Source organism: Lethenteron reissneri, chromosome 21, assembly GCF_015708825.2.
Source record: "Lethenteron reissneri isolate LAM-NWPU_2019-01 chromosome 21, ASM1570882v1, whole genome shotgun sequence".
Taxonomy (NCBI): domain Eukaryota; kingdom Metazoa; phylum Chordata; class Hyperoartia; order Petromyzontiformes; family Petromyzontidae; genus Lethenteron; species Lethenteron reissneri.
This window is the reverse complement of record NC_083799.1, coordinates 11,004,064-11,018,569: the sequence shown is the minus strand read 5'-3', so window position 1 is coordinate 11,018,569 and position 14,506 is coordinate 11,004,064. Positions and strand designations below refer to the sequence as shown.

The 14,506-nt window shown below is 48.4% G+C and overlaps 1 protein-coding gene and 1 long non-coding RNA gene across 3 annotated transcripts in view; one reads left to right on the top strand and one right to left on the bottom strand.

Annotated features, from left to right (window-relative positions):
• LOC133345238 (RUN domain-containing protein 3B-like) overlaps positions 1-12,902 on the top strand; it is a 77,408-nt gene extending 64,506 nt beyond the window's left edge. For both annotated transcript variants that reach the window (XM_061555827.1, XM_061555826.1), the window contains 4 exons: positions 487-652; positions 2,164-2,321; positions 6,534-6,667; positions 11,007-12,902. In XM_061555827.1, the coding sequence (XP_061411811.1) occupies positions 487-652; positions 2,164-2,321; positions 6,534-6,667; positions 11,007-11,164 (616 nt within the window). In that variant the 3' untranslated portion in view covers positions 11,165-12,902. The remainder of the gene's footprint in view (positions 1-486; positions 653-2,163; positions 2,322-6,533; positions 6,668-11,006) is intronic.
• Positions 8,142-14,199, bottom strand: LOC133345241 (uncharacterized). Its single transcript, XR_009755423.1, has 4 exons — positions 14,117-14,199; positions 10,982-11,121; positions 8,858-8,896; positions 8,142-8,653 (listed from the first exon to the last, which is right to left on the bottom strand). It is a non-coding gene; the product is annotated as an uncharacterized LOC133345241 (long non-coding RNA).
• Between the last annotated feature and the right edge of the window lie 307 nt (positions 14,200-14,506).

Here is a 14,506-nt window from a genome sequence, read left to right as displayed (position 1 = left end):
GTGTGATGTATCAACATTAGCGTCGGGAAAACAGCCTGCCGAAGGTGTTGGTCTCACCGCCCTGGCAGATTTGATAGGTGCTTTCTAACAGGACCGGCTCTAACAGTACATATCACTGGTCTGCATGGAAATTTGTGAGTACATGGGGGAGCTTTGTGTGTGTATATACGTGTGTTTGAATGTGTATACATTTTTAGAGGAGTGGTAGTGTTAGCACGCTGAACTACGAACTCGGCAACCTGAGTTCAATTCCCGCTCACGGCCAAGATCGGTGACAGTTATCTGGACCAGTCCTGGACCTGACGCGATATGTCAACATCGCCACTGTGGGAGACAAAGGTGCGGTGCTGGCTACCCACCCTCCTCTCGTGTTCCGTGCCGGCCTTGAAAGGTTTGCTCGCCCGACAGCACTTGCCCCAATAGTCTATTGAGGCTATGTGTGTGTGGGGGGGGGGTCTTTGTCTCGGTGTGTGTGTGTCCGTGTAGCTATGGCACGATCAGCAGCGAAGGGGACGACATGCGCACGCTGGGCAGCAGCAGCGAGGACGCCACCCCGGACGCCCCTCCCGCTGAGATCCTGGCAAACGAGAACAGCTGGTACAGCAGGTACAAGCGTCTGGAGCAGCAGTACCGCCTGGCCTGCGAGCAGAAGGTACATTGCGTGGAGAGGTGGCTCCGCTCGGGTACAAAGTTTCGTCTAGACATTTGCGAGCTTGCTCACTCATTCCATCCGCGCTCGGAAAGATCATGAACACAGCGTGAAGTTTGGAACTTACGTGTCGATGCCACTGGATGGTAGGATTAGGAATTCGGGTGCTGCCGTGGTGGCGGTGAAATGGTTAACGCTGAACTTGCAATCCGGAGGTCACCGATTTATTTTCCTTGCACGGCGGGTTAAACAACCAGCAGATTTAGTGATATGTTTTTACCCTTTCAACTGGTACAAAAACTGACACCTTTATTATACAAGGCATCATGTTTACAATAACCACAACACAAGCAGTCAAAATGCAAACAAAAAGAAACAACTCTGATAATGATAATGATATGCACTGTCCTCGAAGTTGATTGGTCCACACCCGAGACAGCTTTTCTTAGAGCCTAGTCTCCATTGGTGTTGGACCAGATGACGCCAAAAGGCGTACAACTCAAAAACAGCGCACTATCAGAGTATTGAGAGCTCGGGGTAAGCATTTACACTATGAGACCTCCTTTACCAGTGGCAAAATATAGTGATAGGTTTTTACCCTTTCAACCAGCAGATTTCTTAAATCTCCGGCCACTGTCCACCATTAGTCGATCAGCAAGATGCATCTGGTGGGGGTAAAGTACGGGTAACCCCGACGTCTTCTTAGACATCTGACCAGCATCAAAGAGGAGGCCAAACATCTGTTTGAGGGGACTCTCTCGAGCCAGCGGAGGTACTTCCTCCATTAGTGGAAAAAGCAAGCAATTGCAGGGCTGCACCTTTACATAATTTTTCCTGGTAAAATTGGCTCCGTACTCGCTGTCCACGAGTAGTGAATATTTCAGACCTGAGTCTGCTAAACTGGGGGGGGGGGGGGGGGGGGGGGTGAGACAATATCCGACTCTGTGCCCCTGCTATGTTGCTGCCTACGAGGCCACATTCGAGACCTGAAGTCGCCTTTGGCTGTCGGTGCACTCTCGCCGCAGGTGACACGCACAGACACTCGTTCATTGCCTAAAAACATCTCAGGGTGCTTGCGCCTCCGTGTGCCGTTGGGTTGTTACGTCGTGAGCTGCAGCCTGAGGACGCTGCGGTGGCTGAGATGTTAACTACCTCGCCTGATGTATAGATCGTCGGTTCGAATCCCGACCCTAATGCCTTCATATTTGGAGTTTCCGTGTCTCTCTCCCCGTGGTCGCGTGTATTTTTCTCCAGGTGATCCGGTTTTTCCTGCCACATTTAGAATCAACGTGCGTTTAGAGTATTTTGCTGCGATACATTTCCACGTGAATAACAACTCCGTTGAGCTCTCATTATGTGGCTATGTCGCTTCTCAGTGGGCCTTACCTGGTCAAATAAAAAACAAAAATTAGTAGAACGACGCCGGACATTACTGATCGTCATTCCGCTTCCCCTTTCTATTTTCCACGTTCCGTCTCCCACCACCCCACCCGCCACCCACCACCACGGGGCAGTGCTACCTGGAGGAGCTGGTGCGCGTACGCGAGGCGCAGCTCGCCGAAGCAACGGATCAGCACGCGGCCGGCGTGCAGAGGCAGCACGAGATCACCCTGGGCTGGCGTGTCAAGCGGCAGGGCATGGAGGCGACCATTCTGGCGCTGCAGGCCGAGCTGTGAGTGTGGCGGGGGGGGGGAGACGTGCGCCCGTCTGGCCCTGAGCTTCTTCTTGTTCCCTTCTGTCAGTTGTGTGGATGTGTTGAATTTCTTTGGACTTGCCAAGAACTGGTACAAGCAGTGTCAAGATTGGCCTCTTTGGAGGAGGCTCGCGAAGGACGCTGCTACTGGGCAGTTGGAGGCAGTCGCTCTCCAGCAACAACGGAGGGCAGAGGAGCGACGCTCACAACAACGAGCATAACGCCCAGGCGGCTACAAGCTGGCATAGTAAGGGGGATAGGTGGTGCATCGGCCAGTCATCTTAGTCAATCCATGGAACCTGGGTCTGTCCCGTGACCTCCTGCCAGCGGGCATTCGACACTTCACTTGGCCTTAAAGTGCACAAGGCCTGGCACAAGCGCCGTGGTAACGTCAGTGCCACTTAGTGACAAATGGCGATTGTTGTTGAACTTTTTTTGCACCATACGTAGCCAACCGCGCTAATCGGAGGTGCGGGGGAAGGACAACAAACTGAAGGTGAGGATTTATCAGGATGTTGCCGTCATATCTTAGCGACTAAAAGCGCCTGCTGTCTAATCTCAATAATGCCTGACTGTAATCTAGCCCAAAGGGTCCCTCCGGTGGCAGCTGTCCCTATGTGACATAAAGGGGAAGCAGTGCTAAATCTGAAAAGTGTGTCTGGTCTGCCAGTAGGAGGCAATGTTGATAAAAAAAATAATTCACAATTAACCTATAATTGTCACATGACAGCTGAGGATAACGTATAATAAACTTAGTCCCCTCCTATTTTACTACGATCATGGCAATCGCTTCCTGTAGACCTTCAATTTTCTCCTTGAAGTCCTCCATTATGCCGTCGATCCACCTCTTGCACGGACCGCCTGCGACCTCCGCATGGTGGTGCGAGACCATCGATGTTAATCTGTTGGCCTCCATTCTTGTTGCACGTTCAAAACCAAAAAAGTCTGGACCTTCGTATCTTTTGCACCACAGTCTCTCACTGTCCTTGTGTTTTTCTTATGGTTTGATTTTCTAAAGGTTGTCGTCTCGGTACTCCCAGTCTCATTCTCATCCAATTCATTTCTTCTGACGGTATCTTTTTTGTTCATCCTCTCTCCTTCAGGGTCCAGCAATTCTCAGACCTGTTGCATAAAACTGGGACCACAAATGCCTCACACAGGTCCAAGTTTGGTTGGTCTTCAAATTGTCTTTGCTGATAATTCCCATTGTAACGCTTTAGTGAAGTCCACGAAGTTGAATGGTGCAGTTCCTTTTGAGCGGTGGGACTGTCAAAGCCAAAGTGTCGCCCTGCCAAAGCAAGCACACAGGATGGTGTTCCTCCTCATTGGTGGGCCCCTAAGCCAGGGGTGAAAATTCCACGGTATCAAGGCGGCGGCTGGTTTCTCCACGGAGCAATCACTGCGCACTTCCCACAATGTGGTACGAATTTTATCCACTTTCACATTGGCGATGGGCTGAGTCACGCCACCGACCGAGATATGCACGCGCGAGAGCCTTGCCAAAAGGCGTGCCGGACGCTCGCCGGATGCTGGCCAAAGGCCCGTGCTGTCGGGTCTGTGCTCCGCGTTGTAATTTGTCGCAGCAGAACTTCGCGGAACACCGTCTCTTGCTCGCAGTGCTCTGCAGTCGAATCACTTGTGGATGTTAGAACGACCGGACGGGCAAGTACAGACACCGGGCACGCGCTGCGCTTTGATTTCTGCATCGTCGCCCAGCTCTGCACCGGAGGAGCAGCTGCGCATTCGCAGGCCAATCTAGTGACGCTGAACAGCTGAGTGGCGGAGACAAAAGACCCGTTCATTTATCATGGCCATGGGTTCTGAGCGTAAAACCTGCACGTAGATTTTCTTTTGTTTCAGCAGGAAGGGCCTAATGTGCTGTTTGGCTCTATTTCAGGGGCGTCCTGCGGCAGTACAAATGTTATACAATAGAGTTGTTACATTCATGGTTATACAGGACAGATGTTAGTTTCAATCTACAGTGGGGACATCTTAACTACCTCGCCTAGTATACAGGATGTCGCGGGATCGATGACAACCCTGCTGTATATTTGGAGTTTGCGGTGTCTCTTTCCCGGTGATCACGTCAATTTTTCTCCGAGTCCTCCGTTTTTTTGTCCTCCGCATTTAGAAACACGCGTTCAGAGTATTTGGCTGTTTTACATTTCCACGCGATAAGCCACTTCGTTGAGCCATCAATTGCGGCCAGGTCCCCTCTGAAAAAGAGATGTACAGCTCAATTGGCCTTACCTGGTAAAATAAAATAAAAAACGTAGTTCACAATCATGGTTACATGGGTCGCAAATACAGTGCCGGCCGGGTCTTTGAGCTGTGAAGGGGCTGTCGGACCGAGTATCAGACTGATTGTTGGTGCACAATTGAGCTGGGATGAAGAACATTTAATTAAAAATGAAGGGCCATGTATGCCGCAAATGTCGCCTCATATATTTATACTTTTACTGGTAGGAACCTCCTGGTTACACCAGCCCACAGGGGATTATTGTGTCCGTCCGTCCGTCGTGCATCCAAAAATGGGACGGGTGGGACTGGGTGGAGAGGGGAGGGTGGGGAGGGGCTGAGTGGGGAGGGGCTGGGTTGGGAAGGGAGGGTGGGGAGGGGCTTGGTGGGGAGGGTGGGGCTGGGAGGGGTGGGGCTGGGTGGGGAAGGGCTGGTCACCCCGTGGTGCCCTTATTAAACTCAACGTTTAACCTACTCACGCCGGCTTGTGCCCACCCTCACAGTCGGCCATATTTGTGGAATACACCACGCTGCCGTTGACCCTGGCTATTGACCGAGCAACCCAACGTTCCTACCAGCTCCCTCCGCAGGAATGTGTTAAGGCAGCGTTATTCACCAACGAGCGGTTTAATTAGTTTGGCTTGTGCATCACTACCAACACAGGATCGTGATTGCTTTTTTTTAATGACCAAAGCCTGGCAGCTGACTTGGAAATGAACTCACTGATTACATACATCATATACTCCTGTGGAGTATATGCGTGTACTGCATACATACAATTAGTTGTGTTACATGTCGCAGTGTAACATCGCCCTGATGTTGGGCTACGGCATGTAGCGATTCATCCCCAACGATTTGTGTTTGTATTGTTTCACTTGTTCAGTTTGTCCAAGTTTTGTTATCGTTTTCATGAAGAGTAAAAAGTGAATTATTGCGTGAAATATTCATTGTATGTGTCAACAGCATAATCATTGATTTTTATCGATGATTCACTGCATCATTTCATAACGCAGTGAGCACCAGGACATTGCTCGGTTGGCACCATGGTGGCGAGATGTTAAGTACCTTGCCTGATATGCAGGAGGCCGTGGGTTCGATCCCGGCCCGACACCTGTATATTTGGAGTTTGCATGTTCTCCCCGTGGTCGCGTAGATTTTTCTCCGGGTCCTCTGGTTTTACACTCCACATTTAGAAACATGCGTTTCGAGTTTCTGGCTCCTAAACATTTCCACTTTGACAAGCCACTTCGTTGTAGCCAGGTCGCTTCTGAAAATATCTGTAGAGCTCAGTGGGCCTTACCTGGTAAAAATAAAACATAAATTATAGTTTAGTATAATAAAGCAGCAATGAGGTACCCAATTATACGAGCACGAGTTGACATCCAGGCCACGATGGACCCCACTTCTTCATCTGTTTGGCATCAATGAAATGAGCAGCACTTGTTGAGGTTGCACCATTTGCTGCAGTCAGCCGTGGTTGTCCCATGATGTTTCGATAACAAAAAATCCTTGCCATAGGATCATGGCATTTCCACCACTGGCTCAGGACTGCCAACCGGAGTGAGCTCCACTGAACGTTTCATTTTGAGAACACTTCAAACTTTTGTGAATGTAATATGTAAGACAATAACTGAACCGTCAAATAATTGATTTTTTTTTCTAATCACAACTGCCAACCCTACCGATTTAAGCACTAGTCTGCTGACTCTAAAACCATTTTACCGATTTTAAAAGCTAATCAAACAGCTTAATTTTTATATATATATAAACCGATGAATTGTATTTCCTTTGAAAATAAGCAAGAGGCAAAAAAAAGCGGTGCGGGGGGGGGTTGTTTCCAAGTGCACAGAACATAAGGAGTCTCAGAGCTGCTATGGCCCTGAGTAAGTCTGTGCAGGTTGGCTTCGTTGCCTTGAGTGGGCCGCCGGTGGTGCGTTTTGTGTTTGACCGCAGCTCGGGTTTCCAGAGCGGACACGTCAAGTCCACGCAGGATCTCGCCCAGCAGCGGCGGGGCGTGCTGCGCAACGCGACGTTGAGTGTGGACCTGGGCCGGGAGGCGGAGGATGTGCTCCTCACAGCCAGCAAGGGTGAGCAATGTACACACGTACCGTATGCGCGTTGAACTTATTTCGTGCCCTACGTAGCCAACCGTGATAATCGGAGGTACTGGGGTGGGGGAACACGGCATATGCGTGTGTCAGCAAGAAGGCCCATCGCTCTGCCAGAACGACGCCCGCCAGAGACATCGTCGTCATCATCATTGCGGTTGTCATTGTTATCACTATTTTCAAAGTCATTGTTTCAACCACTTTGAACGTTATTAATATTTTTTGGCATTATTGTCATCAGTGATATCGTCACTACTATCAGCATTGCTTTCGTCATTTCAGTGGTCTTTTGTCATTATCAGCATTGTAGCAACTGTCATCACCACCATCAACACCAACGTCATTATTGTTAAAATCATTAACAGGATACCAAATGCAACATATTCTTCAACGGGATCACTACTATTGTCATCATTATCATCATTTCCATAATCATCACCATTGTTATTCGATCATCCATTTGTCGATGATCGTTTACAGAATCAATTGTTGAATCCAGAATTCATAGAAGCACACCGCGAATTTGTCTTTGGTTACGTGACTAGCCATTACAAAATATATATGTATTAAAACTTGCAGCCTTTTGTCAGTTCAAACCTCACGATGCTGTGTCATCCATGGGGCCTGTTTGACCATACTTTGCCACATTGGTAAAGGTTGGTAAACCAATCATCTATTTTCGAAATATTTTTTTTTGCATTAAAGACACGAAATTAAGGATTCTAACTATCATCAGCTATTTTTTTGTAAAATACTTGATGAATGGCTGCTCCTAAATATTTTGTGTTGAAGATCACTTGAGCTTTTCAATAAATACAGAAACTAATTTATAAGGATTCCAACATTACAGCAACAGACTTGACATTTATTTCGACTTAACATTCTTCAATAAGGGGTGATAACCCTAAGGGTTATTTGCAATTTCACTTGACACTGCAAATTTCACATATTTATTCAAATGCCCCTTGGTTATAACGACTTATTAAACGTTACAATGGGTTGAAAATTATAATACACTGCCATTGTGTGGTGATGCTCCACTTCTTTGAGATAAACTTGCCCTGAATGTTTTGTTTGTTTTAAAATGCATCCATAATTGATGGCTCTTTCAACTCGTACACAACATGGTACAGTATAGTAAGGGAACTGTATTCCAATAAGTTACATCAGCGCTCTTCAATAATTTCCAGGTTCAGAATTAGATTTTGGTTGTAAGGCTCTTAACCACTATGGTATTTCAGCAGCAGGGGACGCTCATTACCACAGTTTATTTCAGACGCAGAGCATAAGGCCGTATACTCTTCGAGAGTATGCGTGTAATGTCCGTTTGCCAATAAAATTCCTGGAAAATCCACATTCCTATGACAGGGACTAATGCAGAAGAGATTAGCGAGACATGGTGCTGACCAGACCTTCTCTTCTGAGCCTCACAAATATTTTTTTTATTTTTTAGGGCAAATTGGCACAAAACAGAGGAAAGTGGAAACAAATGACGAAATGTCCGACGCACACCTACGGGCTGTCTGCAGATGGATCGTGATGATGATGATTTTTGAGGAGGCTGGGTGACTCACGGCTTGGAAGTGAGAACTCTGAGCTCACACCACTGAGATCCTGGGTCTGTATCCAGGTTTTAGCCACCAGTAATGAAACAAAATTCTCAACCTGGGTCTCAGCAGTAATCGAACCAGTTGTGTCTTATGGATGACGCTTGTATAGCAATCATATATGTAAATTGTCTAACTTCAAAATGCGGTTGTTGGCTTTAAGAGATTGTGAATGTGTTCCTCTTTGCCCTCCTGAGAATAAATATAGTGGTACAGTTTTGCCAAGAGAGAGAGCAATCTTTGTTTGGGTGCTCCAAAGTCACACGTTGGAGAGATTCTTTCATCCTCTATCTATAGAGTAGAGAGTAGGCGGCCCGCATCTTCACAGCGGAGCATAGTTCGCATGGGAGCGAGGCCCCTGGTGGTTGAGAGGAAGGGTTACTGATACCACAATTAGAATAAAATTGGCAATAAGACAAAAGCATTTGTTTTATCCATTTGTAATGGACATTAAAAATCAGTAGACGTATTACACGTGACATTGGTAACATTCCAGAATAAAGAAGAATATCAAATTAGCCCAGTCATTCGTTGCGTTGTGGTCCTGGTGTTGTTTTCATACCTCAAATGCGGTGTTTGAAAGTCTCCAGATTCTCTGTTCCTGTTGAAGGAAATGGAGTCGTGATGCGTGACTCAAATATCCTTTCAGATCCAATACTTCATAGGAGGATGCTTTTATCTCAGTGGTACACACAGTGGGTTGTGTCTATCTTCGGTATCTCTTCACGGTTGCTAGACCCGTGCAGGATACTGATTTTGACATTGCAAAGCTATTGGATTTTGTAATATCAAATGCATCACGTAAAACATTATATTTACGAATGTTACGGAGTTTTCCTCCCCCAACTGTAGTCCAATTGTGTTCTCGGCATCGTCTCATGAGATGAAGAATTGTCCATTCAGAACTCTCGCAGAGAGGTGCATAGCATCACCCATTCAGAACTCTCGCAGAGAGGTGCATAGCATCACCCGAGCGTTAGAGAAGATGAGACCACAGAACTGCTTCTAAGACCACTTCAAGTGAAACACCTTCATCCACACGCTTGAGGCACAGTGTCGCACACGCCCTGCTGCTGCTTAGAAATGTACGCCAAATTAGGTTAAACACGCACATTTAATGTAATGGTTCTTTCACACAATCGTTGGTGACCAGGCTAACACCATCAACTCACTTATTTTGAGAACCCAGTTTAATCGGATGGCTGAAACCTTGATTTTAACCCAGAATATCAAAGGTACAGATTTTATTCTCCACCACTGATGGTAAATCACTCAGTGAAACACTTTGATATTTATCTAATTAAATGTTTTAAATAGTGTGTAGATGCCCATCTTATCAGCAAGTTCTTAATGAAGAAAAAACAGACTGCACAAAATTAATGCTTAAATCACTCTTTCCTTCTACATTCCCAGCAGGCATGTGAGATTGTGAGCAAGGAATGAGCATATCTAACAAACTATACAAGTGTAGTGAGTCCAACTGAGTCGCAGACGTTATCTTGGGAGCAACACTATTTATTCCGCATTAACACGCAACACAACACGATCTACACGCGGGTCTCGAATGCCCATCTAACCACGCTACGGCAGAATCTAGACACGGTTCGCTATCCCGGTCCGGACCACAAACGGGGTCCCGGACCACGTGGCTAGAGACTTCTTCTCCCCGACGTGGATCTTCGTAACACCAGCACACGAAGAACCTCGAGCTCCTCACGGAGCCCTCGTTATATGCCCCCGGGCTGGGGCTGGCTCTGCCCTTAGCCCCGCCCACCTTCCAGGGAGCTCCTTCTCGAAGGTTCCCGAGAGCTCCTTTGGACCACGTGACCGCCCTACATCCCCCCTCCAATATCATCCGGTCACGTGACAGCGGGTCAACCAACGTATCATGCCCCAAAGTAACCCTGGCTGGCTGATGCTCCCTCTTGCTCCCTCACCGGGAGCCCACACCGCACACTGCTCGCGGTGCCTCCGCGCTAACCAGCGCTCACCCAAGCCCCGCTAGGGCTGGTACTACATCCCGTAACCCGGGCTGCCCGAAATGACACCACATTACCGGCCATGGCTTCGCAAGCGCCGGCGCCATACAGTGACAAGCACAGTCCCTACACAAGTAAGGTATTTGTGGCATTAAAATACTTGCCCTTGCTGCTATTAGAATGTGGAATTTCCATTGCCGGTTTCAGAGCCAAGAATGGAGATGAGTCCTATTGTACAGGGAGACACTTTGACACTTTTGATTTAATTCACTTGGTTGAGGGGGAAACAGTGTGTGCACGTGGGTAAGCCTATTAGCAATTCATATTCAGATACAACAACAGCAGAGTCGCATACACCTGGCAGGCGCGATGATAAGCTTAATGCATTCAGTGATATTCCTGGAATTGAACGTTAGAAATACGAACAAAGCAAAAATGGTATTCAGGCAGTGGGAGCTGTGTTTGTGTGTGTGCTCAGTAGCTTGGTGTGTGATAACCTCACTTGTGTGGGCACTGTTTATGTTAACCTGACCTGTGTGTGATTGCCTGTGGACTGTGTGTTGACCTCACATGTCTTGACCTCACCTGTCTTGGCCTCACCTGTGTTGACTTCACCTGTCTTGACCTCACCTGTGTTGACCTCACCTGTGTATAGTGTTGACCTCACCTGTGTGTATGCGCGTGTGCATAGTGCATGTTGACCTTACCTGTGCGTGCGTGTTGGGTGTGCAGGCGAGGCTGAAGGCGAGGACACGCCACCGGCAGGCCTCCCGGCTCACGTGGGTCACGAGCACGACCCCTGCGAGCTTCTGAGCCCAACGGGAGAACAGGAGAAGTGCTCGCTCGCCTGTTTCCAGAGACACCCCCAAACCGCCAAAAATCAACCCTAAACATTCAGCATCTTCTTCTTGGTTCTTTCGGTAAAGTCACGTAGAAGGAAAATAATAAAATAAATAAAATAAAACATTAAATAATTCTCACGACGTTTCGGCCACAACGCAAGCAGCCGTTTTATTTTTATTATTTTATTATTTTCCTTCTACGTTACTTTACCGAAATAACCAAAAAGATGAATCCCTGCAGTCACGAAAGCTTTAAATCGAAATTCAGCATCTTGCGTCATCTCCATCATCATCACCACCACCCTCACCGTCTTGGTCGCAATCATCAACCCTTTGTTAAGCAGCAGCTGTCATTCCACCGTATTGGTTTATTTCTAATCTCGGGAATCGTTCGTCATAATCACTCGATATTGTCAAGGTCGCGTCGACCTCGCCTTGTGCAGCCACCGGCCCCGCAGCGTCGGTGCGCTGTGGGGGATGGGGTGGGGGAGCGCCGTTTGGCTACAAAAGAAGTCGGTGCAGTTACGTCTCTGTGCTCGACTGCTGACTTGAGTATTATTATGCCGCTGCCTTTATTGCGGCATTTGCCATTTGGCAGTAAGTGCTTTGTTCCAGGCGTGAGGCGTGTGAGAGGATGGTGTCGAATTGAAGACTTGCTTTGTCCAGAGGGTTCCAATAAAACATTATCAATTCGTGATCATTAGCCCACAGAGGGTGCCTAAGTCTGCATCTAACGTCCTGCCATGTTGCATCAATTTTTTTCACCAGACAATAGCCAACAATGTGATGGATTAGTGTCTTACCAAGTGGACGTGCAAAAGCGGTTTTGTGATTATATTTTACGTGCTGCCTTCTGAACGCATAAGCTGTAGATAAAATGTACAAGCTTGGATGAGCCACGTGTTTAACAGCCTACAAAGTCGCCACACCACTTGGGTTGGTATGACCCAATGGAAAATTAACGAAGCGTCACTTCTTGTTGATAGGGACCTCAAAGCAGCCAACAGAAGGGCTGCTTTTGCATGGTATGGGTTTCCGACAGAGGTCGCAACCGGGTACCCGATACCCGTACCCTACCCGATACCTGGCTACCCGTACCCGACCGGATACCTGGCTACCCGTACCCGACCGGGTACGAGTAGCCGTTTGCGACCCTGGTGCGGCCGGGTACGGGTACGGGTAGGCCGTGAGTCACCGGTGAGTAACCGTTTGTCACTCATTTCGGGTAGGGTACGGGTAAGGAACGGGTACCCGTACCCGGCCGGGTACGGGTACGGGTACCTATTTGCGACCCTGGTGCGGCCAGGTACGGGTACAGGTAAGTAATCAAAACCCGTTTGCGACCTCTGGTTTCCGATATATTCTGATTCTTGTGATACACCCATGGTGTATGCCTTTCGACGCATACCAGTTGTTTTTTTGTCTTAATAGACATGAAGTTGTTACATGCTGAACATGCCTGACGATAAGTAAACATGTACCATAACATATAGAGAGGGCAATGTAATTTGAATTGGCATTCTCCATACATCATGTGAGACATACTCGCTACACATAGGATCTCGATCTCAGTTTGAATTGGCGCTGTCTGCATCGTGTGGGACTTGTTTACTCATCATCAGGCATGTGCGGCATTTAACAGCAACAAATACTTTCGTCAGAGCCCCCAGTCAAGCTTCGCTCAGCAGGAGATCATCCACGCTCCCTTGCCACCCCCGTAGTCTGGATCTCCCAGCCATCCGTGCTGTCCACTCACTGCCTCTGTTTAATGAGTGACTGCTTCTATAGAATACTAGCTGTACTACCCGGCTTCGCCCGGGACTTGTATCCACCACGGCCGGCCGCCTTTGTCTCCCCAGTGGCGATGTTAATACGCCACACCAGTTACTCGTTTGAGGCTGAGTCGACCTATGTGAGGTTCAAATAATCTTGATCGGTGGTGGCCATGAGCGGGAATCTAACTCGGTTCGCCGGGTTGGTAGCGCAGCGTAGCGTTAACCACTACACCCACCGCTCCTCACACACACAGACGCACACACACACAGACACACGCAGAAACACACAGACAGACACAGACAGACACAAAGACAGCACGCTAACCACTACACTACCGCTCCCCACACACCACACACGCAGACACACACACAGAACACACACACAGACAGACACACACACACAGACACACAGACAGCACGCTAACCACTACACTACCGCTCCCCACACACCACACACGCACACACACAGACACACACACAGACACACACACAGACACACACACACAGACACACACACACAGACACACACACACACAGACACACACAGGCAGCACGCTAAGCACTACACTACCGTTCCTCCTACACACCACACACGCACACACACAGACACACACACACACACAGACACACACACACAGACACACACACACAGACACACACACACAGACACACACACACAGACACACAGACACACACACACACACATAGACACAGGCAGTACGCTAAGCACTACACTACCGTTCCCCCTACACAACACACGCGCGCGCGTCCATAGGTACACATACACGCGCTTGCTGCAGACACACACATACACACACATACATAACCGCACATACACACAAACACATACACACACATGCATACACACAAACAAACACATACATACAAACACACACATACATACACACAAACACATACACAATACACACACACATACATACAGACACACACATACATACACACAAACACATACAGACACATACATACACACATACATACAGACACACAGACATACACATAAACACATACACACATAGTCATGACCCGGCTTTGCCCGGGACTTGTATCCACCACGCCCGGCCGCCTTTGTCTCCCCAGTGGCGATGTTAATACGCCACACCAGTTACTCGTTTTGAGGCTGAGTCCCTCCCTCGCCACTCTGCCTCCCTCGCCACTCTGCCTCCCTCGCCACTCTGTAGAGGACGTGAAATTTGTATGAATTTACCTCAGAGTGGCGTGTTGGGTGTCGAGGCCTAGCACCGTGCAGAGCCTCCCGCCTTGCCTGATTTTCCCACCCGGCGAACGCTGGGTACGGGTGCCGGTCCCCCCCCCCCCCCCCGCGCTATTAAAAATGGCGTCCACCCCGCGGAGAAAAGTTGCTACTCGTTGCCAGGGGCAACCGCCGTCCAATGAAAGCGGCGAAGGCGTGGCTAGCCGTTGCCAGGGGCAACCGCCGTCCAATGAAAGTGCAGTCCACACACACACACACAGACACACAGACATGAACGATTTTATATATATAGATACCCATTTTTTTCTGTACAGTTGGGTATATTCTGTAAGGGAACCCCTCTGCTCGAGGAGATGCATAGGGCTCATTTTGGTCCACAAGATC